General features: G+C 42.3%; 2 protein-coding genes across 2 annotated transcripts in view; one reads left to right on the forward strand and one right to left on the reverse strand.

The window, feature by feature from the left end:
- Nucleotides 1–3698: 3698 nt before the first annotated feature.
- The window catches only part of ppil2 (peptidylprolyl isomerase (cyclophilin)-like 2), a 34072-nt gene continuing 12900 nt past the window's right edge, over nucleotides 3699–24870 (reverse strand). Inside the window, exons 13-20 of the mRNA XM_083783606.1 lie at nucleotides 15768–15857; nucleotides 14198–14231; nucleotides 11776–11893; nucleotides 11237–11293; nucleotides 8180–8252; nucleotides 6566–6628; nucleotides 5284–5426; nucleotides 3699–4159 (exon numbers count right to left, since the gene is read on the reverse strand). Coding sequence (XP_083639732.1) covers nucleotides 4060–4159; nucleotides 5284–5426; nucleotides 6566–6628; nucleotides 8180–8252; nucleotides 11237–11293; nucleotides 11776–11893; nucleotides 14198–14231; nucleotides 15768–15857 — 678 coding nt within the window. The 3' untranslated portion in view covers nucleotides 3699–4059. The remainder of the gene's footprint in view (nucleotides 4160–5283; nucleotides 5427–6565; nucleotides 6629–8179; nucleotides 8253–11236; nucleotides 11294–11775; nucleotides 11894–14197; nucleotides 14232–15767; nucleotides 15858–24870) is intronic.
- LOC310872659 (transcription elongation factor SPT5-like) lies at nucleotides 18507–21509 on the forward strand (the record flags this gene model as incomplete). The annotated part of the gene is made up of 2 exons (XM_083784702.1): nucleotides 18507–21000; nucleotides 21223–21509. 2 exons carry the CDS (start codon nucleotides 18507–18509, stop codon nucleotides 21507–21509), a joined length of 2781 nt encoding a protein of 926 aa, XP_083640828.1.

The following is a 24870-nucleotide window of genomic DNA, read 5'->3' on the forward strand; positions in this document are numbered from 1 at the left end:
GCAGGGTTGTCAGCAGTCTCCCATGGCTGGAAGCTTTAATGCTGCTGCTATTTACAGCTCTCTGATGTCATCCAAAGGAGGGGCCAGCCCTTATCCCTGGAGCGTGACTCACACGCAGAGAGAGAGAGAGAGAGAGAGAGAGAGAGAGAGAGAGAGAGAGAGAGAGAGAGAGAGAGAGAGAGAGAGACAGAGGGATAGAGAGATAGGGAGAAAGAAAGGGATGCACTAAAGTATGTGTAAATATCAACGCCCCACATGCTGTCACCTGGGTGGCTGGTTGTAAATTTTGTGCAGCAACAAACAAACTGGCATAAACAGTAGCAAGAAAACTCTGGCCAGATCAGGTTGGCACCCAGACTGGAGAGTCATGAATGCAGACATCCACACACAGCTCCTTTTCAATCTGTTAATGCAGTAGTTCTCAATCAGTTTAAACACTTTAATTTGATGTGCTGGGAGCTTTATATACTATTCAAAAAAATCACACCCGTGTGAAGTGAGGGGCGCTAATATATTCTAACTATATAAGTCTAACTCATGTTGATTAGGTGATGTAGGTGATGTAAAACAAACGGTGCCAACACAAACATTAAGTTCTCTTTATTGTTAATGGCTACAGACAGTGGCCTTGTGGTTAGAGTGTCTGCCCTGAAACTGGGAGATCGGGGTTCGATCCCTGGCCGGGTCATACCAAAGACTGTAAAAATGGGACCCAATGCCTCCCTGCTTGGCACTCAGCATCAAAGGGTTGGATTGGGGGGTCAAATCTACTAATCAAATGATTCCCGAGTGCGGCACGGCTGACAAATCGTTTGACTTTAATGTTTGTGTTAGGGACAAGATGACATAAACTTTCCCTTCATTGTCAACTGTGTTTTTAAAACAAACATTAAACCTATATATATATATATATATATATATATATACAGTATATATCTGCTCTGCTGTTGGGAAGAAACCACCTAACTCCAAAATGTAAATATTTCAGGAAATGAAGAAAACAAAGCAATACTGCCTCATCAAAGTTGATGTTGTGACTTTATATATTGTCAATTACCGGTATTTGCTTGAGAGGGGGAGAGGTGGTGGAGTTAGTTGCTTCTTTAGCAGACAGTTGTTAAGGTTTTGTCCAAAGAGATTTTTACTACTTTCCATTGGTTCAAGATTTTCGAAACAACGTAAAGGGTGTTCAATAGCATTTTATGCAAAAGAAAAAATCAAAAACCTCAAAAATTGAGTTTAGGGGTTCCTCCCCGATAGCAACGATATTATATTTTTTAACTTGGCTGGTCCTTGACATGAAAAGGTTTGAGAAGCACTGTGTTAATGCAGCAAAAGCCATCAAACCCATATAATGTCAGCTAGAAACATGAACCATGCCACGGTCCGGCAATGTGATCATCGGTCACGTCACCTTTGACACCAGAGTACGATGACACACAGAACATAGAAAACTGTCAAGGACGAGACACGCGCACGTCGTCCACTCCACATTGGAGATATTGTTTTCCTTCTCTCTCTTCCTGTAGTGATGTCACGGCCATCCAGACTTCTGCCTACAGACGTGGCAGCACTCAGCATCCACTCTGTAGCCATGGTTACAATGCTGCCTCCGCCACAATCCCTTTGGCCAACCTCCGTTGGCCAGGGGAGGAGCCATTGGCCGCTCCCTATGACTGACAGGTGTGTGATCCAGTAGATGAAGTCAGTGATATCATGGAAGATGAAAAGGTTGGTGAAGAACACTAACCACAGGGTGCCTGTGCTTGCTGACGCACCAACTTATAATATATACTGTAGCAGTAATGGAGTACATTACTTGAGTAATGTACTTATACAGTAAATTAAAAAAATGTATCTTTTTGGATACTTCATTTTCAAATATTGTACTTTTGACTACACTACATTTCTAGGAAGGGAAAAGGCACATTATGAAATAACCACTTAAGACTTATTCATAGATTTTTTGGGGGAAATGTCTAAACTTCAATACAGCAATACATTGACATTAAAAGGAAAATGTCATTTGTACTTTTGAATACTTAAGTATTGTTAAAAGCATGCCCTTTTGAATACTTGAGCATGACTTCACCACCCAACAGCAATCTATGTAGTTGCCCTGGATTTGACTAAAACTACATTTAGCCTGGTCTTATGTCAACAATAAGGCTTTATTGAACAGTATTTTATGAATTCTGATTGAATGTACTGATAATCTTATCGCAAGTAAGTGCTCCTGGATAACAGCTTAACATCAATGGTACTGTAAAGAAACGTAATAGCAGGTGCATTTCAAATATTCTTCAAAAGGCTCAATGTAAGCCATGTATAGTGAGTTCCTGTGACTTACTTCAACCTCTCAGTCTCTCTGGACTGTGTACCATCATAAATGTTTTAGATTTAAAGGCTAGAGCTCTGATGTAACTCAAACGAACCTCCTGTCCTTTCTGAGGTGGAGGAAAATTAAGATTTTCCTTTTTGTGAATGTCACAACTGATCTGTAAATGGGAAAGTTATGAATCCAAATTAAAAAAGCAATCAAAAGTATTGCACGATCACGAGAGAAAATGTTCTACCTATGAAAATGAAAACTCAACTTCAATCGATCACAACACGGCCCGTTAATGGCTGCTTCCCGATTTCCTCCTAGAGCACAGTTCAAAAACTTGAGCATATTATATTTTATATATTATAGGCATTATAGACATGGGCTAATAGCAAGTATTACCCATACCAGAATGTAAGACTCAATTGCACAGAGTTCTGCGATTGATTTATAGAGGGTATGCACATGCAAAAAGCGAGTCAGTGTCAAAGTGAGTTTAACATTGTTTAATGTCAATGCAGATAGGAGGTTTCTGGTTGGATGTATGGGCTGTCAAGGCCAGAAAGCCGTTTTCTTTGCCACTCAGGTGTTTCCGCATAACCTCTGGGTATGATGTCACGCGCATACCCTCTATTACAAACCACCATTCACACCATAAAAGAAAGATTTTGTGTTGCATTGATTCAAGCAACTTTCAATCTTAAACAAAATCACTGTCTAAAGTAAAGACAAAATAACAATCAAATTCCCATCTCAAATGTTCTTCCTGACGCTCTGAAGAACCACAGACTGAAGTTGTTTGTTTAATGTTGAGTACATTCATTAGCGTGGATATCCCCCCCCAGGTTTCTGAACTGTCCATAGCGCACCAATTAGATGCAGTCAGTATTAAATGGGAGAATATAACCAACACATCTGCAGTGGTTGGAGGTGGTCTCCTACGCTTATAAACGTCTTACTGATGAATTGAGTGCAATGGACCACAATGGAAAAAAAAACTGCTATTATTTTAAACATACCTTTGATGGTAGCTAGCTACCTGTATTCAATCAATCAATTTAGTTGAGAAATGTTCATCCTGGTGTCGGATAGGACATCTACTGGTTGACAAGTGGTACTGCCTGAAACACGAGCAGGGATTCTGTCTCGAAAGAGCAGGTTAGATTTACGGATTGCAGGTTCCATCTATCATACCAACTAGATATCCATATAAAATGTGGTTCTCTTCCCCATGGAGTGGGAGTTAAGAGCAGGATTACCTCTCAAGAGAGATTTGTTCTCAAGTTTACTTAATATAGCTCTGCTGTTGCATGGTCCTGATTTATTTTGTGAACAAACAGAAAAAAAGAGTTTCTTTAATCTTATATCTCTAATGTTTTAACTTGATATAGATGCTACAAGATACGTCTCTTCTTGTCTCCCTTGTAAAGGTTACAATATTATATTACATAAGTGCAGAAAATGTTACCATTTTTTTAAAACTGAATTTATTATATCACCACAAGACCTAAACAAATAGAGAACACTATTGATATACACACAAAAAACAACATAACAGTAAAATTCTTTGTGTTGGATCTTTGAGTGTACAAATGTAAGCAAATGGATACTTCTTAGGGGGTCTATTTGGTTACACTGGTAGACTCAGAGTTAAATTTAGACTCAAGGTAAGCCAGTAAAAAAAGGAGAAGATTTTCAAAAGACAAAATGGTGGGAGTTGAAAGTGTCTGGCTCTACCAGGAACTGAAGTCAAAGTTAGTTTTGCTTTTGGCCTTCTTGGCGACCACTCCGCTGGTAGAAGGTCCACTTTCCTCCTTAGTAGCTGGGCGCTTTCTGTATGGAAACATTATGAAACAAGTGAATAGACTGTAAAAGTAAGCTCTAGGAGTATACAAAATAAAACTAATTGGATCCTTACAGGGCATACAAATGAAATCAAATGGAGTTAATGGACCCTTAGGGTCTAATGAAAATAGAGTAAAAAAAAACCCAAATTGTAATATTGTGTCACAATGTTACATTCTAGTTTGCAATTTCTTTATTACCCCCCAAAACAACTGTTGTGTCGTGTTGCCTAAGTGGCCCAAATTTAGTTTTTACTGTCAGCAAAGGGAACCTGCGGAAAAAACAAAGCCGCAAAGGCGATAAATTCTCATCAACCACAGTTGTTTACTAAGTAGCTCATACTGTATGTGCATAACATGGACATATGTGCAAGTGCACAGTCTAAAAGAATATTATACAGATTATGTCATTACTAACTTCTGATTATGCATGTGCAAGCCATTTAGTTTGCGCTGAGGAAAGCATTTTTTTTTTTTAAATATTCAGTTTCTGCTTATAAACTAGGATGTTTCTCTCAAGTCTTGTTTCGTGCATATACAACTTTTATAAATGAGGCCCCTGGGTACTGCCTAGGGCAGGGGTCCTCAACTAGAAATGATGAAGGTCCACAAATATCTTTTTGAATAAGACCGAGGTCCGGTCCCATGCGCGGCGTCCATCGGAGAGCGGGGCTCTATGCCCGTTTAGTATGGTCAAGCCAAGCTTATACAAATCAGATCGCCTTCCACCCAACCAATAATGGGGTGCAGAGTGCAGGCCCGGAGTGGAACTCCAAATCAGGCCGGGAGTTATACGCCCTGGCAGGCCACACTGCGCGCGCGCATAGCGCGCGCCAGAATTTTGGGGGCCCTTGGGGGACATTTTGGGGGGCTTTGCAGCAATTTCACATGAGAAATGTACCATCTGATGTTATTTATATTATTAACTTAAAAAAAACTTTTCTTTTTTTTTTGGTGGTCCGCAAAGAGGTGGTCCGCAGTCCGGTCGCGGACCGCGGTCCGCCAGTTGAGTACCCCTGGCCTAGGGCACGCAGCAGGACATTTTTAGTTGACGTTACTATAAAAGAAAAATAGAGTTGTAGTTTGTAGTGTGTGTGTGTTTTTTCTTTTTACGTTGGGGCAGGGTTGATGTATTTCCCAACACCTTCTTTAAAGGCCTTTGGGGCCTGATCTGCTTTGGCTTTCTTCTGGGCAGAATTTGTCTGCTGCCTCTCCTCCTCCTGCTTCTGAATCTCCTGCTCTCGTTCGGCTGCGATCTGAAACACACACGCAGACAAAATGCAATTTCCAAAAAGCACGGAACCGTGTGTACGCATAATAGGCCGAATCGCCCGCCTAGGCAATTAATTGAAGAAATATCAAAACAGACATTGAGAACCAATAACAGACTCAATCTTGTTCATGTAGGTCAGTGGTTTTCAACCAGTGGTCCATGAGGGGTTTCCTGGTGGTCCCCAGCTAAATGATGAGTTGGTAACCAACCCTTATAGATCTTTAACTCTTGAGAACGTAACATGGATCCAAATGGACCCTTACAGGTCAGTTTGTTTTCATTGTATGCTCTCAAGAGTTAAATCATTGTTAAATATCTGCATAACTTCATTTGATGAAGTCTACACAATTAGAGAATGTAGAAGAATTGTTATTTGATCGACATTTGTTATCTCTCCTATGGTACCAACATCAATACAGCATGGAATTCTGGACAAAATCTCGATAAAATAATCTTTTGTTTTTGGTCTGAGAGGCCAAATTAATAATGGGCCATCATATGAAAACCACTGATTAGCCAAATAATTGAGAAGCAGTTGGGAATGTTATTTCTTATATATTAACGAATTGACAGGAATAAAAAAAAAAACATTTTTTATAATCCACTAAATCGATTAGTCTGATTAACCAATTAACCCTGTAATATACATCGTTGTATAATGGTGGTGTACAAAAATTGAGAAAATAGCCAATCTACAAGCTCACAAATGTGTCGCATTGTGACAGCTTATAGATCATCTCTTTTCACTATACATATCAATCTATCAATTTTTTTGGAAAGTCTGTAAAGTTTTTAGCACGTCTCCGATTCTACAAATGAATTCTAAACCAGTAGTTCAGAATTCATTTATAGACTCGGCCTCAGGCTTAAATATTCTGAACTTTTCAACACAAGGGCAGGAGACGCACCACTACTTCCTGTATTGAAAGCTGCGATAAGGATTGGTAAATGTGGTGGGAAAAGTGGGACGATGGCAAGGGCAGACATAAATGTGATATCAGATTCAAGACTCAACGTCAGCTTCAATGAATTTTTTTATCACCTGGTTACGTCACACTCTTTTTTGCGTGTTGTGCCGTTTTAACAAAATATGTCTTTTTGTATGCATTCAGAGACACAAACCTGGGCATCAGCTTCTTCATAAGGGTCCACAAACACGGTGGCACTCAGGAGCTTAATTTCTGACTGTGGATGAAATAATCAGAGAGTTAGAGTTAGTTATCGTCATTATGATTATGAATCATCCTTCATAGGCAAAAGGGTATAAACGGACTATTTTTTAAGATAACTATGAAAATGCTGCCCCCCTTTATGAAATATTACCATGGCAGCAATGTTGTGTGTTTTAACATCTCTCTTTTTCTAATCTCCTGTATAGCAGGAAAGCATTAGACACAAGCAATTCCTACAGGTTGGAATGCCTGTCCGGCATGGAGCAGGAACGGGGAGGAATAGTGTGTTCCTCTGCAGGCAATATGTCTTCCTGGTAAAACTCCTCACTATCAGGTGAAAAGAAGCGGACTGGCGGCGTCACGTGTATCTGAGGAGACACATGCTTACCCTAGGACCAACCGGGGGGTTAGAAGCAACAAGGGACCACAGTACAACGCCACTTGGGAAATGACAGAATGACTGGGGGGGAATCCTCTGTGGCAGAGGAGAGATAGAGGACAGTAGGTGCAGGTGAACCAATCGGGACAAAGTAAAGTAGGTACCAGGACCAGATTCACAAATCCTAATGGAGGACAAAAAAATCGTGTATAATGCTTTGATTTTGTGCAATCTCCCAATGATCAAATTATTTACTTGGGAGGCGTTAGTTATTATCCTTGCAAATATTGTAGGTTTCAAATAAATATTTTGTCTTTTATTGGAAATGTATTTTTTCTGCTGACGGGAAGAAACCTCCTTTTTCAGGTAATTAAGAAAGCCTTATATAATTTTAAAACAAAGCAATGCTGCCTCATCAAAGTTGGTATTGTGTCTTTATATTGTCAATTACTTGCATGAGATGGGGAGACATGGTGGAGTTAGTTGCTTTAGCAGACAGTTTGAGGGTCCAATGGAGTTAAGAGGTTTTGTCCGAAGCGCTTTTTAGTACTTTTCATTGGTTCGATATTTTTTAACCAACAGACAGACGTAAATGGTGTTCAATAGCACTGATTTATTGAAAACAAATCTAAAACCTCAAAAATGTAGTTATATAATAATGCAGGAGCCTGTTCTTTCTTTGTTTTTGAGTGGTGCTAGCCACTCCTACAGACAGCTATGTGTGTCCCTGTGTCCGAGTAAGGAGTTAGCGTTTGTTGACCACCAAGTGGTCACTTTCTGTCATTACTCTGAGTTATTAAGTATCTTGTTTTCAGGGAGTTTTGCCGCCCACTTGTACTCGGATTGTTGCAAATCCACTCTCACTAATTAAAAGCAATATTAGAAATGCTCTCTAGTGACTGAAATCATGAACAAAACAAAAAGCCTTTGTTGCTCTGAATAAAAACTCAAATATAAAGCTTTAGCCACTTAAAACCCTCTATACTTGACCGGGGTCGTCTCTGTCCTCAGTCCACTCCACACCTATCATCCCTTTACACCAAACCTCTTAAGTGAAAATATTGTGTTGCAACACGTCATGACTTGTGAGCTTCTAAGATTTGCTACTTTGGGCAAACATTCTCCCCAGAATAGGGACGCTAGTTTTCAAGTAGTTAGATGTATGCCCGTAGCATTATTCCATACCTTGGGTAGGTCCGTTTTTCCATCAGCCTCCACATTCTCCATAGCCGTGATCGTCTCAAATCCACCTACGACCCTGTAGAAGAGAAACAAATGACAAACTCTCACTATCAAGATGACTTGCCGCCTCAACGTCTGATGGCCAAAATTAAAGTCTCCCATAGTCAAAGCTCCACGAATCAAGATCAGACGGAAGCCATTTAGTCTTGACAATCATGTCTACCCATTAAGCTATGCTGGTATAAAAGCTAGCGCTTCAAAAGCAAGTCAACAAAATGTCCTGTTGAAGGCGTGTTGCATTCAATTACTGGTTTTATAATCATGAGCGATAAGCCTTTATTGTTAATTACAAATTCGCCAGTAGATGAAAAGGGATAGAATCTGCTGGACCAGAAACACTTACAGTATAAAGAAAGATAATGATCGTTGCTGGCGTGAAACATTGTTTGATTCTTTAATTAACAAGGATCCTATCATAATTTTCAGAACTCATTCAAATGAGCAATTTGAATATTCACTGACCAGTGTACTATTTACACAGACGACTTCAGTATATATTCCCTGGGACTAAAGATGACTGCTAAAAGAAGATACTGTGCAGGCTTTGAGGCCCTGCAAACAACCCATGAAGATATAGTTTGTGTCAGATGTTAACGGCCAAGCGTGTGTGTGTGTGTGTGTGGGGGGGGGTCGGGGGGCAATGATGGCTCATTGGCTGCCATGGTGAAGAGCAGGTTTAACAACTTGTTTCTTGACTGAAACCTTTCTATCCAGCTGTTCCCTCGGAACCCACTGTTACCCCGCAATCAGAACTGTGTGGGCGTGTGTACCGTGTGTGTGTGTGAGTCAAATATGTGGTGATAATATTTATCAGAGCGTGTACATTTTAAAGTTAAAGTAACACTGAGGATTTAACTTTGTATCCTATGTCTCTGTACGCCCACTCGCTAAGGGAAGGGGAGGGGGTGCCGCTCTCTGCACATGTGACCTGTTGCCACGTGTAGCAATCTCTGTTTGTGGTGTGTGTGTGTGTGTACTGTCACTCACAACAATATATTTTAGCTCAATAACAAAAAACATACAGTACTTCTCTTGCACAATCTTCATGAGAGTCTGGATGTGCTACCACCTGTCATTTAGCAAGAGCCAGACGACCTAGAATAGTATGGTTATGGAAAGACTAAATACCCATTAAAACAGGACTTTTAAGTTGTCAGAATCCTCAAAAGACTCATTTGCAAAGAGCAGTCAATGTTAGGCCTGTCACAATAATTACACAATAATCTCCTAATGGCAATTATTACTGTGATAATAACCCTAGTCAATGTTTTAGGCAGCAACACGGCACAGTCATTGATTGATTGATTGAAATATTTATTAACAGTTTGTAGAATTTACAGTACATTTTAAGCACAAACTCAATACAAAGACTGTCAACTGTGAGTGGACGACCCAATTAAGCATTACACTTGTTTACAACAGGGTCCACATTGTTCAATTCATCAAAACATTTAAAGACATACAACCATTTAGAGACATACAAATAGACATTTCTATGTAGTTAAAGAACAACAGGAATTCATCATATGGGAAGCAAAAAAGGGAAAATATACAAGCACTGGGAAAATATACAATATACAATATACAATATACTGGTAAAAGCCTGATCTGTAACCAATAACCAAAGACCATTACCTACAGTACAATGTGAAAACTACACCGAACACATTGAAAACCCAGACTTACAATTTCATAGTCTACTGAACTCCCACTGCTTTGGCCCACATAAATGAGACCAAATGTTCCAATAACCTACTTGTTCAGGCACCTGGGTTTATTCCGTGTCAAACAACAACTTTGAGAATGGGATGTGACTTATCAAACAAAGTGCAAAAAAGTGAGCATTTCAAATGCCTGCTTTCCAAAGCAATCAAATCCACAAGACTGCCAACTGGACAACACCCCCTCTCCAGAATATATTGTAATTAAGCAATTGTGGTCACATTATATTACCGGTATATTATATTCTTGGGCGGCCATACCTCCATAGCCGAGTGGTTAGTGAGCCTGCCTGGGGGAGCCATAGCTCCTGGTTGTCACAGATACGATTTCCGTGCCGCGCATGCGCACAACATAGTTGCTTTCCTTTCCACGCCCCCCCTGCACTCAAAACACCATGGAAACGTGAGCGCTCACTCAGAAACACCATCTTGGAGCCAGTCTGCAGCTCCTTCGGTGCTGCTAGAAGTGCTAATATGCTAACCGCAGAGTTTTTATTGAGGTCCAAATATCGCCTAATAGCCAATCCTGGCGCGGATGGAGAAAAGATTCTGAGAAAAATGCAGCGTGGTTATAAGGGGAAATTTTAGGATCGCCTTCCTTCGTGGAATGAACTCGCCTACTCTTAGTATAATCGAGGGTCGTCTGTACACCCAAAAGAAATCACGCCCATACATCATCTCATTGCGGCCAATCAGAATTTGTGTCCTTCGTCTTCAATGTTTGTGTTAATGCAATGTTTGTGTTTACACAAACACTCAAAGCTGGCTATCCATTGGGGCAATGTTTAAGACCATGTTTGTCCCTCAAAGCTGGACATAGGAGGGGCTAGCACACCTCAGAAATAAAAAAATGTCATGAAACGCGTCAAGCGCATGGATTGACACTTTAAAATAAGTTGTGAAAGGTGTTATCGGCACAGAAAGAGTAAAGACGGCACAAATTTAGCATCCTAACCATAGCATCCTAAGGTTAGCAAGGAATATCACCTCTAATACTAGCCATGTTTTGTATGGAGAGTATAGGTTGGAGGAGATATGGTGTTCCAGCATACAATAAGGTCCTGACCAAAGTCGACTTTTGTCAGTCGACTTTGAGGCTTAATCAGGATTTTGGCCAGGACTAGACTGAGCTGTGGACATTGCACTTGCCCTTATGTTTCTATGCATGCAATTGTATTTTCTTTTCCGTTTTGCGTTATGTCAAATGTGTGAATACTGCATGTGTTGCATACAAGGCTGCTGGGTCGCAAGACAAATTTCAGAGGAAAAGGATACGTACCTTCCAAATATAGTGTGTTTCCTGTCAAGGTAGGCGCATGATCGGAATGTTATGAAGCTGAGAGAAAAAAATTAAAAGACAAAGAAACCCCACTTTGTTAGAACACAGTGAGACCTGAAGTATATATTTTATATACTCGTGCATCTAGGTGGTGGACTATAACTCATTACAAGAACAGTGTCAGCAAAAGCAAAAGGCTCAAGGTTAATTTATACATACTCATAGGACCATGTTGTACTGCAGAAATGCATAGTTTTAATATTTTAGTTGAAAATTCCTGTTTTGTTGTACGACAAACTATTACAGGGCCTTTAGTCATATACAAACGTAACGTCTTAAACAGTTGTGGGATGATAAATGAATCCTGATGAATTATTTCTGCAGAAAACAATAGCAAGTTTAGGGGAGGTGAAGTAACGACAACACGCCCCCCCCAAGGGGCTGTGCTTGGCTGCTGTTGACTGTTTGCTCAAGTGTTGTGGCTGACAGGAGAAGGCTTAACACTGTGTCAGGTGTCAATAGGGAGGAACATCTCTTACAATTGGGACTTGTTGGTGTTGGGGCCTGAGTTGGCCATGCTGAGGACCCCCCGCCCAGTGTGGGACAGGTTGGGTCGGAACTCGTCTTTAAAAGGCTTCCCCCAGAATGACTCCCCTCCTGAAAAAAAGAGAGAGAGGAGGGAGAGAGGGAGGGGGGGGAGAGAGAGAGAGAGAGAGACAGACAAAGATGGGATTGGGAATCTTCGAAAATATCACCCCACAGAAATATATTTTTCTTTGCCTCTCAGTCTTATTTAATATTATTTCACTAATTCAGAGAAATTAGTTAACTGCTACTGAATCGGACCATTCCAACATAGCAACAGCCTGCACTCAAGCCAAATCCATCCTGTCAGCTTATTTAGCTCTCAACTGGTAGAGGTCCGTTTCACTGCTCAGTGCACACATAGACATCGCATACCGCCAGCCTGTCTACCCTTTAGGGGCTTTGTGCAGGCTCCATACACTTCCCCTGGTGACATTTCTGCATAATTTATCAACTGGTTGACATTTTCCATCAGTATGACTGGATGTTAAACAAGGTGGTTATAGCCAAATGGTGCTTCTGGGCCCTTATCTTGTTCAACAGTAATGCAATTAATCAGTCAATGCTAATTTAACTAGTTTTTAAGTTTCAAAATGTCTCAAGTATATATAACCTATGGTATCCAAATCCAGAATATCCAAACTTAATGGATATAACACACAATCTTTAGAATATACCGGTATATATACACCTGTAGCTATTGGTGTATTCTTAAAAACTTTGAATGAGACTTGCTCATTATGTCATTAAAGGGTGACAGGGACTTTGAATTGCTCTTTAAAAGGATGACAGGGAATACATAAGTGGCAGAACAAAGCATGGCCTTGCTACCCATCATCTGTGACTGATTGATAGGGGCAGCAGTGGCTCAGAAGATAGAGCAGCCGGATCGGAAAGGTTCCCGGACACCGAAACCCCAAACTACTGCTGATGTAGTGGCGAGAAATAAAACTTCTGGGAACTCAGATTACTGCTGATGAGCAGAGTTGATGCCTTGTATGATTTCCTCCAGCTCCCTGGTGCACATCGTCCTTGATTCCATTTAAAACCGTGCATAGATGCATTTCTCTCCTGCTAAATTACATAGAATATGTATAAGATATTTCCCCTCTGTGTGGGAAATGCTCGATCAAGGGACTTTACACTAAACAAAACAGTGGCCCAAAAGATGGTGTGTGTGTGTGTGCGTCCATTTCACACCCAGGTGACTTTGGGATGTTTGCCCAGTGGCCAGGAATTCTGCACACTCATAAATGTGACATGGTTGCTTCATTTTGCTGAACGCTCCAAGACACCCAAGCACGGTGCAGATGACGACAAGGACTGAACCAGCTAACCACACGTTGATTTTCTTGAGTCAGTGGCTACGTTTACATGAGCAGTTAAATCCCCTTTTCATTCCGAATAGAAGTTCAATCCTATTAAACGTTGTTATGTAAACACCTACAAAAACTTACATCCGAATGAAAACGCTTGATGCGATCTAAAAACCATTCCGATGTCACTGGCCGGATTACTCCGATGTTCAATGCGATTGAAAGAAAATTGGACTCATGTATACACTGCTTCGGATGTAAATTCATTCTGGTCTTTCTGAGCATGCTCATTTCCATTGCGCTCCAACTCCAAGGCGCGCCGAGGAGTTTGCACATAGATCGCGTTATTTCGTGCATTTTGTGTGTGTGTTCAACGGTCTCTCTCTCACACTCTCTCTCTCTCTCTCAAAAATAACGAGCGACCCGATACAATAATAATCAGTGTGTTGCATGCCCTGGCCGTGCTGTAGATAATAAAGTAGGCTACACATAAAAACGAGATGATCACCTTCCCAGCGGAGAAGGGGAGCCGCAGCAGGTGGGGAAAAAAAAAGACGGTAAACATAATATGTATGTCCGTCCCTATCCAAGCAGCAGCCTCAAAACTACTGCGGAATGAAATGATGGGATTTCAAAGTGTCGTCTTTCGTCTGAAAGTCACAATGAATGAACTGCCTATATTATATCTGTGTCCAACAGATGGCGTAGTTTCACGTGAATTAACATGTATCATGTCTTCTATCACTTCTCCATATAAACACTCATTCGGAATGACCATTTCCCATGTAAACTCGCGGCAAAAAACATTACATCGGATGTATTTTATTCGGAAGTATTTATTCGGAATGATCACCCTTCATGTAAACGTAGCCAGTCCCTCTAAAAATCAGGCATGTGTTGTGTGTGTCTGCGCTCTTGTGGCATTAAAGTATATGTAGTAACTTTCTTGATTCGTCTGTAGTTATGAATGCGATCTGCACAAAGAAAATCTAATGGGAGCTATTAATATTGCAAAAGCATGTGGATTATGTAAGCGATGTAAGTGCAGGTCTGACCTTACCTGTGCCAGTACCAGTGGGGTCTCCTCCTTGTATCTAGAAACACAAATCTCACGGGTAAGACAAATGCTTGGGTTAAAGGACCATTGGCCTTATTCCATTGACAACTTATTGAATACTTTATTATACATTACTGCTGACAATTTTGCACACCATAATGTGGTTTGTTAAATACAGCCATCAATGGGCAAACCGCCTATATGGCCGATATTGTGAATGGCCAATGAAGTACTGATGTTGGTACCGTCCTTTGTTTTTTGCTTTCATTAAAGTACGATTTTTTTTCTAACTTTTCATTTAGCCAGGTTTGGCTGTACAAAACGCGAGCATGGAGTCTTCGGCAGGTTTGAGTAAATGGTGCGCTGTGATTGGCCAGTCGCTGTGATTGACAGCCTAAACCTAACCTCGGTAAAACTATACCTAACCTCAGTAGAACTATACCTAAACCTAACCTCAGTAGAACTATACCTAAACCTAACCTCAGTAGAACTATACATAAACCGAACCTCCAAATTGCTCTCAATTACAGGAGATGATACTCCAGGGCAATAGCATAAACACAAAGCTATTTAGATTCAAAATCAGACCAAATCAGACCATGCAGATGGTCTAATATTGACACTAATGGGTAAACATGCCTAATCCCCTCAATGGTAATTACACTTTAAGCATTTGACCCCCAGTAACTCCAGCTTCCGAATATAAGATTTAGAAACTTTTAGTAATTCTAGTAAGACTAAAACATAATTGCCCAGACTCTTCTTCAACAAAGATGGCGAAAGCAAACATTATTTGTTCTGTACTTATACAATTGTATGGTTCAAAACACAAGTCCTTAAACCAGAAACCTAACCTCAGTAAAACTATAAAACTCAGTAAAACACAGTGACTGGGGGCGTTTTGGCACCATTTGCTCAAACCCGCTGAAGATTCTATGTGAGTGAGCGTACAAAACACCTGCCTTATCTTTGAAAAGCGGTGCACACCCACTCTGACAATTTTAGCCTCAGGGTGAATGGTCTGCTGGGCCGCTCCAGAGTTATAGTTCTTGGAAGATTTGAGTGTTTATTATTTTCATATAGTTCTTGGAAGTAAAAAAAAAAAGTCATAGTTCTTGGAAGTCAAAATTCATAGTTATTGGAAGAAAACTTTAATTTCTCACAATCACAGGCTCTTGATGGACTGCTTTAAGGGACATGTCTCCCATCTGTAAACAGTGCTATAAATCTGAAGGCTGCCTTGAAGAAAGATGGTTCTCTCTGCGGCAATAATTTCAAAACTCACATAAGCAACATGGCAGCCAGCACTAATACAACAGTATGTTATGCACCAATAAATTCAAAGAATCCCAGGGTTCTCCACTTCTCAGTCCAGGTGTGGAAGTTTATCTTAACAAAGAGTGCCAATTAGAGAAATGTTGACAGCAGACTGTGGTAGTATTTGGTTCTTAGTTTCCTGCCAATACCATTGAATGGCTGTTACCTGGCAAAGCTAATGCTGATTATTCATATTACTGCAATGGTAGTGAGGCTATAAGAGGAGAACTTTCAACTAGCTTATGTCAGTCATTACCATGAAATTGCGTATGGACCGATGGAAGATGGTTCCATCGTAGTAGCCTTTTTTACAGAGACGGACAAAGTTCTCTCCAGCTTTTGGAACCTAAAGGGAGGGTGGGACAAAGGAAGGGAAGGGAGGAAGGAAGGAAGAATAAGTAAATACATGTGGAATATATTCACAATTATGTTAAAAAATATTCAAACAAAATATTCACAACTAGAAAAAGTGTTCCTCGGAGCACAGCACTATAATAGAGAAATGTTAAAAAGGGGGGCTTTAATTGTTCCTCAACGTAGTGGAAATGTGCATGCAAAGTTTCACAGCAATTGGACGCAGTTATAGGTAAAACATGAATGGGCTTGTTATAGTGCCACCATGACGCTTTTTTAAGTGGCATTTCTTCCTCTGCCTCTGGGAATCACATGCCATGTTCATGATTTGAGGCATTTTGTTCAAAACGGACCAATCCTGCAAACTTTGGAAGGCAATATTAGCCAAACGGGATGGAATATGGACAATCGGACAGATCCGTCTTGATCACCGATTTGCTTGATGTATGGATAGAATCTGTAGGAGTAATATAAAAATACAATGAAAAAAAAAAAATACATGATCATACATCACATTCCATGCTCAGCCAATCAAATCATTTCCTAGGTACAAACACACAAAGCTCTTGACAAGCAAGCCGGTTTCCAGAGCAACAGATCTTGTACGGACCAAATTGCCACCCTAGAGCAATCCATCGAATGGAACTCTCCATTATAAATAAACTTCGTAGACTAAGAAAAAGCCTTTGATAGTTTGGATAGAGAGACTGTGGAAACCCAGAGAAGATCATCACCCTGATTCAAAACACCCATCAAGGAACGTCATGCACAGTTTTACATGCAGGCCAACTGTCGGAAAGTTTTGAGGTCAAGACCAGTGTTCGCCAGGGATGCCTCCTATCGCCATTTTTGTTTCTCATAGCCATAGACTGGATTATGAAGACCACCACAAAAGGAATTAAAAATTGCATACAGTGGACCCTATGTACACAACTAGATGACCTCGACCTTGCTGACGACCTGGCTCTCCTGTCACGAAACCACAACCAAATGCAGGACAAGAAAGCCAAGCTGGCAACTACATCCCTTGGGACCGAGTTGAGAATAAACAGGAAGAAGACCAACCTAATGACGATCAACACCTCTACCAACAACACAGTCACAGTAGGAGGTGAACCCATTCAGGAAGTCAACTCCTTCACTTACTTAGGCAGAATCATAGACAAGCAGGGTGAAACAGACAGTGACGTTATAGCCAGAGTAGACAAAGCCAGGGCAGCCTCATCATACTGAAGAACATCTGGTCCTCCAAAGACATAGCCATTTCAACTAAAGTGTGGCTCTTCAACTCAAATGTAGGAAAATAAGCAGATCCTGAGACGAAAGTGGGGCTGGATAGGGCACACTCTGAGAAAACCGGTAACCAACACCAATCGCCACGCCCGGACTTCGCATACACAGGGGAAGCGGAAGAGAGGGCGACCTAAAAATACCTGGAGGCGGGACACTGAGGCAGAGCTGAAGACAGGGAATCAGCTGGCGGGAGGCAGAAAGGACAGCCCAAAACTGTGTTGGATGGAGAAGAGTCGTAGATGGCCTATGCTCCACTAAGAGCGATGAGCCTAAGTAAACAAACACACAAACTGTGCATAGGAGGGGCTAATGCACCTAAAAATAAATTGGCCTCACGGTGGTGCTATAACCAGCCGTTCTGGAAAGTTTGGGGCAGAGGTTCGGAATAGGCATGCAGGGAGTGTGTGTGGCTGTGTGCACAGTTTTGTTTTGCGACTGGGCCAACGGTGATGGTTGGCATGGGGGGGTCAGATCAACATATGTAATGAATTCTGTACTGGCCATATATGGGGTGTGTCTTGAGTGTATAGGGTTTGATGAGGTCAGATCAACATATGGAATGTCAGAACAGGTCAGCTCCATATATGGAGATCTAAGGGTGGCAGCGTGGGCAGTGTCTTGAGTGTACAGGGTTTGATGAGGCCCCAGGTAGGGCCAGGCGTTCATTTTTGTCCTGTCCTGCACTTTGAGGCAGGCCCGTCTAGAGTTTTAATGGACAGGTATCAGTCAACAGGGAGACATCGAAGTGGAATGATGAATGGGGAAGGAACAACATATGGAATGTCAGAACAGGTCAGCTCCATATGTGGAGATCTAAGGGTTTGAGGTTTGAGGTCAGATGTAGAGTTGCTGGCCAATATTGAGGACATCAGGGATCTCCTTATATGGGAATTCCTATATATGGGCTTAATATTGATGAAATCAGGGATCTACAACCCTGATGATGTCACGTGATGTCACGAGGCATGACCATATATGGAGGCATGGGGTGGGTGACAGACGGACGGACTGACTGACATGCCCGTTTTCATAGTAAATGCGACCTGTAGTCGCAATGAAAATAAAATATCAAAAAGGTATTGGGGTAAGCCCCTGTGAAATACTAGCGTCATGTCCATGGGGTGTACTTGTACATCACCTCCATATTTAGGCACGATTCATGAAACTCCATCATAGTGATGACACGAGAGTCAAGATAGCACATCTTTAAAACAGACCTCGGAAGAGTGCAAAGGGCAGTTATAGAGGTAATTCCTTGTAGTCTGGCCACAACAGTCATCTCTTGCTTGTATGTTTGTGTGTCTGTGTGTCAGAACTGTTTAGTTGCGTCCTGCTGTTGACGGACACGATGACCGACAGCAAAGATGATGACCTCTCTGACTGCCAGAGTGAACACAGCACCGATGGGGAGGCGGTGGAAGAGGATAATGAGAATGAGGAAGAGACGGACAGCCCTGTGGGCAGTGATAAAGTAGCAGAAGAAGGGAATGACCTAGAGGATGAAGAGGATGAAGAAGATGAGTATGATGAAGAAGACGATGGTGACAGGCCCCGGAAGAAACCGAGACACGGAGGCTTCATCTTGGACGAGGCTGATGTGGATGATGAATGTGAAGATGATGAAGATCTATGGGAGGAAGGAGCTGAGGACATTTTGGAAAAGGAAAAGGCAGACGTGTCCAACATAGACCGTGGGGTTCTGGATGAGGATTACTCTAGGTCAAGGAGACTTCAGAACCCATGGAACGATTCTGAAGGTGCACTGGAGGAATATATTAAGAAGAAATATGCTAAATCCTCTGAGCATGTCCCAGGAGGATCAGAGGAGCTGTCTGATGATATCAAACAGCAGAAACTACTTCCTGGGGTCAAAGATCCTAACCTTTGGACAGTCAAGTGTAAGATTGGAAAGGAGAGGGCCACTGCTATTGCCCTGATGAGGAAGTTCATCGCCTACCAGGTCACTGACACACCTCTCCAGATTAAATCAGTCGTGGTTCCGGAGCATGTCAAAGGCTACATCTATGTGGAGTCATACAAACAGACCCATGTCAAGGCGGCCATTGAAGGTGTGGGAAACCTGCGCATGGGCTACTGGAACCAGGAGATGGTCCCCATCAAAGAGATGACAGACGTCCTCAAGGTGGTTAAGGAGGCTACCAACCTCAAATCCAAGTCCTGGGTCCGCCTCAAGAGAGGTCTGTACAAGGATGACATTGCACAGGTTGATTATGTGGAGCCAAGCCAGAATGCGATCTCTCTGAAGATCATCCCTCGGATAGACCTCGACAGGATCAAGGCCAAGAAGAGCGTGAAAGACTGGGCTGCCAAAAGGAAGAAGTTCAAGAGGCCTGCACAGAAGCTGTTTGATGTTGAGATCCTGGGTGAAGTGAGCCATGATGGTGACTTTATCATCTTTGAGGGAAATCGTTACAACCGCAAAGGGTTCCTTTTCAAGAGCTTTCCGATGTCTGCTGTGATCACAGATGGAGTGAAACCCACACTGTCAGAGCTGGAGAAGTTTGAGGACCAGCCTGAGGGGATTGACCTAGAGATGGTCACTGACTCATGTAAACAATATCAACACAACCTCCAGGCTGGTGATAATGTGGAGGTTTGTGAGGGAGAGCTTATCAATCTGCAGGGGAAAATCCTCAGCGTAGATGGTAATAAGATCACTATTATGCCCAAACACAAAGACCTCAAGGACCCCCTGGAGTTCCCTCCCCATGAGTTGAGGAAATATTTCCATACGGGTGACCACGTGAAGGTGATCGCTGGGCGTTATGAAGGAGACACCGGCCTCATTGTTAGAGTGGAGGAGAACTTTGTCATCCTGTTCTCTGATCTCACCATGCACGAGTTGAAAGTATTGCCGAGAGACTTGCAGCTGTGTTCGGAGACGGCGTCTGGTGTGGACGCCGGTGGGCAGCATGAGTGGGGAGAACTGGTCCAACTGGACCCTCACACTGTGGGAGTCATCGTCCGTTTGGAGAGAGAAACATTCCAGGTGCTGAACATGCACGGTAAAGTGCTGACACTGCGCCACCAGGCAGTAACCAGGCGGAAGGACAACCCCTTTGCCATGGCTCTGGACTCCGAACAGAATAACATCCATGTCAAGGACATTGTCAAAGTCGACAAAATCGACGGCCGTGAGGGTCGCGAGGGTGAGATCCGCCATCTATTCCGTGGTTTTGCCTTCCTTCACTGCAAGAGGCTGGTGGAGAACGGAGGCATGTTTGTCTGTAAGACTCGACACCTGGCACTGGCCGGAGGATCTAAGCCCAGAGATGTGACTAATTTCACAGTGGGAGGCTTTGCTCCCATGAGCCCGCGCATCAGTAGCCCAATGCATCATCCAGGAGAAGGCCACCAGCAGAGAGGAGGAGGTGGAGGAGGAATCATTGGGCGGGGGCGTGGCAGGAGAGACAATGACCTGATTGGACAGACCATCCGAATCTCCCAGGGACCTTACAAAGGGTACATTGGTGTGGTGAAGGACGCCACAGAGTCCACAGCCAGAGTGGAGCTTCACTCTATTTGTCAGACCATCTCTGTGGACAGACAGCGTTTAACCACCGTGGGAGCCAAAAAACACAGTGGTAGGGCTTCCCCGCACGGTCGCCACACTCCCATGTATGGCTCCCAGACTCCCATGTATGGCTCCCAGACTCCCATGTATGGCTCCCACACTCCCATGTACGGCTCCCAGACTCCCATGTATACTGGCTCGAGAACTCCAATGTATGGTTCACAGACACCATTACACGATGGAACTCGTACACCTCACTATGGTTCACAGACACCATTACACGATGGAACTCGTACACCTCACTATGGTTCACAGACACCATTACACGATGGAACTCGTACACCTCACTATGGTTCACAGACACCATTACACGATGGAACTCGTACACCTCACTATGGTTCACAGACACCATTACACGATGGAACTCGTACACCTCACTATGGTTCACAGACACCATTACACGATGGAACTCGTACACCTCACTATGGTTCACAGACACCATTACACGATGATAGGAGCAGGACCTCAGGACAGGGTGCGGCCTGGGACCCCAATAACCCCAACACACCTTCCAGAAGCAATGAGGAGTATGACTTTGACTATGTCAACGAACCTTCAGTTTACCCTCAGCCATCTGCAGAGACCCCCGATACCCAGACACCTGGGTACCCTGAAGGCTCCTTGCCACAGGACAATCCCCAGACTCCCGGCACATCTGGCACATCTATGTACAACACAGAGCAGCAGCAATATTCTCCATATGCAGCTCAAACTCCCAAGCCTCAGATCTACCAGCCCGTAGTGATGGATCAATAACCACGGTTATGTGATGAATACCTCGGGATTGAGCTCTTTACCACAAAAAAAACATATTTGAAAAAAGTAAAAACTTTTTTTTCATTCTTTTTTTTTTCCCAATATAAACAACACTGTTCTATTTTGTGACTCATTTGGTGAATTTGTGTAATTCAGAAGTACTTGATATCTACATATAACAATATCGGTCAATTGAACATAATGTTTGGAGTTTCCGCTACTTGCTATGTAGTAAAATGCCTCGGATACAACAGATACTCAATCTAATGTTAACATTGCAGATTTCTGCCAATTTTGGCCTGGATCCATTTGGATGAGGTAATTTGGATGAGGTAATATGCCACATCTATGGGTATAAAGTATCCGCTGCAGGAACTATGTCCAATTTAATATCCCATTTTATTTGGAGCTGCATTTAATATTCCAGTGAAAAGAAGTGGGTTACAGCTTATAGCGATAACCACTTCCATTCCATCCCACGTGCATGAACACAGAGAGCGTGTCTACCTGCTTACTTGAGCTACCTGTACCATGCATGGCTAATGTAACAGTCTAATTTCATCACTAGCACAAATGCAGTTAACACTAAGTGAAACCTCAGTCTTCTCTTTGGTCGGTTTTCCCTTTACAGCCAACAAATACAGTGAGTCATGGTGGATAGCTGTCCCTTGCTCTACTGCAGGTGCTAGCAAGGTTTCTAGACCTGGCTGTAGCACGAAACATTTAGTTCAAAACCAACCCCATAAGTGAATACTGAAGTGAGTATTATGGCAAATGAACCATAACACTCATAACACTGTACAGTGTACATCCTTTGAGATTGTGATGCTGTGCTGCCTTAAAATGTTTGATGTCATCCGACGTCATAGACGACCGATGCGAGTGAGAGTATGCGTAAATATAATACCGGTCTGTGCTACAGTACATGTACATGCTGTACATTCCACATTTGTACAAGAAGGATTACACCCGTGTGAAGTGAGGTACACTCTTATCATTATACATCCTCATACATCATTTCATGAACATGATGACAATATGCCACAAATTATGTCATATTTGGCAGACATTTGACCTAATTTCTCCTTTCATCGTCAATGGCAAATATGAGACGTGTGTGGACAAAAGCTGTATATAGGAGGGGCTAGCACCCCTCAAAAAAGGCAAAAAGCCAGTTGACCTTTTGCCTGACAAATAGCTCTGAATAGTCAAACATAAACACAAAAACAAAAACGTAACAACATTGTACTGGTGGCTAGTTTTAACTCCCTACCCCAGTTACACACATGCACACCTGGGACCAGCACCAAGGAGCAGCTTCACTCAAACTGGAATTTAAACTACTTAATGCTTTTCTTGTAGATGCATGTAGGCTTTCTTTGGCAAAGAGATGTGTAAAGGGTAAAAACAGAGCGGACCTAGTATAACTGGTCAATGAAGTATAGAGCACGGTACTGAAATACAATCCAAGGTCCACCAAGAAAATGTTCTATAAGACAAAGCTCTGTAAGGTCAATCATAAGCTACAAAAAGTGTATATATTTATATAACAAGTAACTAATGTATATAACTGTGGTATGTGTATACGTTGCGGTTCTATACTGTGTAAATAAGTCAGGGATTCTGCCGGACCAGTTCAGTCCCGGTTCACCGCAGAGACTGAATGTCCGAAAAAACATGCCACAATGGGATTATAATTGTGTTTTCCATCATGTATGGGAGGTGACACCAACGTATCACTGTCACATGACCTCTATACCGTCACAGGAGAGCATACATTAGAGGGGCTTTGATTGAATTGATTGATTGACTAGTTAAAGACTAGACTAGACTAGACTCGTTAAAAAAGTATTCAAAGGTTATGCTAAAAAAGAGATCACACAAACATCCCCGGGGGCTTGTTTCCATTGTGGTCTATTGAACGATCATTATCGCTTTTGAGATATCTGAGGAATGAACTCGTGTCAATATGGTGCAGCCCCAGGCAAGTGCACCCTGGGACCACCATTATAGCATTGTAGACGTTTTTTTTCCACTTTTTTATTATTACCGTTTTTTATTATTAATTATGCTACTGCAATGTCTGCAGGGGAAAAATGATTTACTTGCATGTACCCGTTACACCAAATGTAACAAAGAACTCCTTGAACCTTGAACTGAGCATCACCAGGGGACTCATCCACCGATAAGGAAATGCACTGTGCATTTTGTATTCCATCACAAAGCTGTTTAATCAAATTAACAGCCAACATTTCAGTTGTGCTGGATGGGGGGAGAGGGGGATTTTCTTGATTTCAACTGTCATTTCCTCTTTTTGATTGCCATGTCCAGCCCCTTACAACATCTCGGGAAGAAACCAGACTCCAGCTATGGACAACAAAAGCTTGAGAATGACCCCCCTCCTATTGACAATTTGACATGGGAATCCCCCCTCTGAAGACCTCCCTTCTGACTCAGAAGCACCATGGGTCCGGTGGAAGACACCGCCTGAGAACAGGAACGGGGCGATCAAAAGCTGCTATGGCCAGATGGGGCTACTAAACCGGCCCAACCATCTTTGAATGTGGAGAAGAGGACCAGAGGATGCAGCATTGCCTTGTCTGCCCTCTACTACCCAAACTTTGCAGCTTAAAAGATCTTCAACAATAATGCAAAAGACTGTGTAAAGAAATGGGAAACTGTCATCTAACCACATGCTTCAAACACACGAAAAGAAGATTTCCATATCGTTTGAGGATGAATTTGAGGATCACTAGGGTACAACCCATTAAAAACTGAGGTCAGTTATAAAAAAAAGGTCTTCTAAGTCCAAACTGTTTTCTGAGTAGCGCAGCACAGAGTGCCACACTATGAGCTTGTATATCTGCTATTGTTCAACAGCTAAAAGTTAAAAAATTATGGTTAAAGTGGTTAAAAGCAAAGGTGACTGATGTGTCATAATGGGTTATGTGAGGAAAGTAGTTTGTCAACACAAATCTTAAGAGAAGCCTTGCTGAAGTGAAGACAGTGCATTAGTTGAAGACAGTCATCTATGGATGAATTCCTTATGGATGAATCCATTGTCTGTCATTCCCTTATTACGGACTACAATCTTCAGAGATATCCAGTGTGACTCATACAAGGGGTGCATACCGGCAACGAGTGTATCATCCTCGTCCTTCCAGATTTCACAGACAGTTCACAGTAAGATACTCAGTGTTTTACTCTGATAGTGTACAAATACTGTCCAGTTTGGTAAAATTTCTACACTCTCCCCGAGAGTGTACAAATAAAGTAAATGATGATTTTGCTGTGTGGAGCCAATGAGAGCAATGAATGGAGACATAAGCTGGTTGACTAAATGTGAAATTCACAGGGAGGC

The sequence above is a fragment of the Protomyctophum parallelum genome (assembly GCF_964188405.1).
Source record: "Protomyctophum parallelum genome assembly, chromosome: 15".
NCBI classification, from domain to species: domain Eukaryota; kingdom Metazoa; phylum Chordata; class Actinopteri; order Myctophiformes; family Myctophidae; genus Protomyctophum; species Protomyctophum parallelum.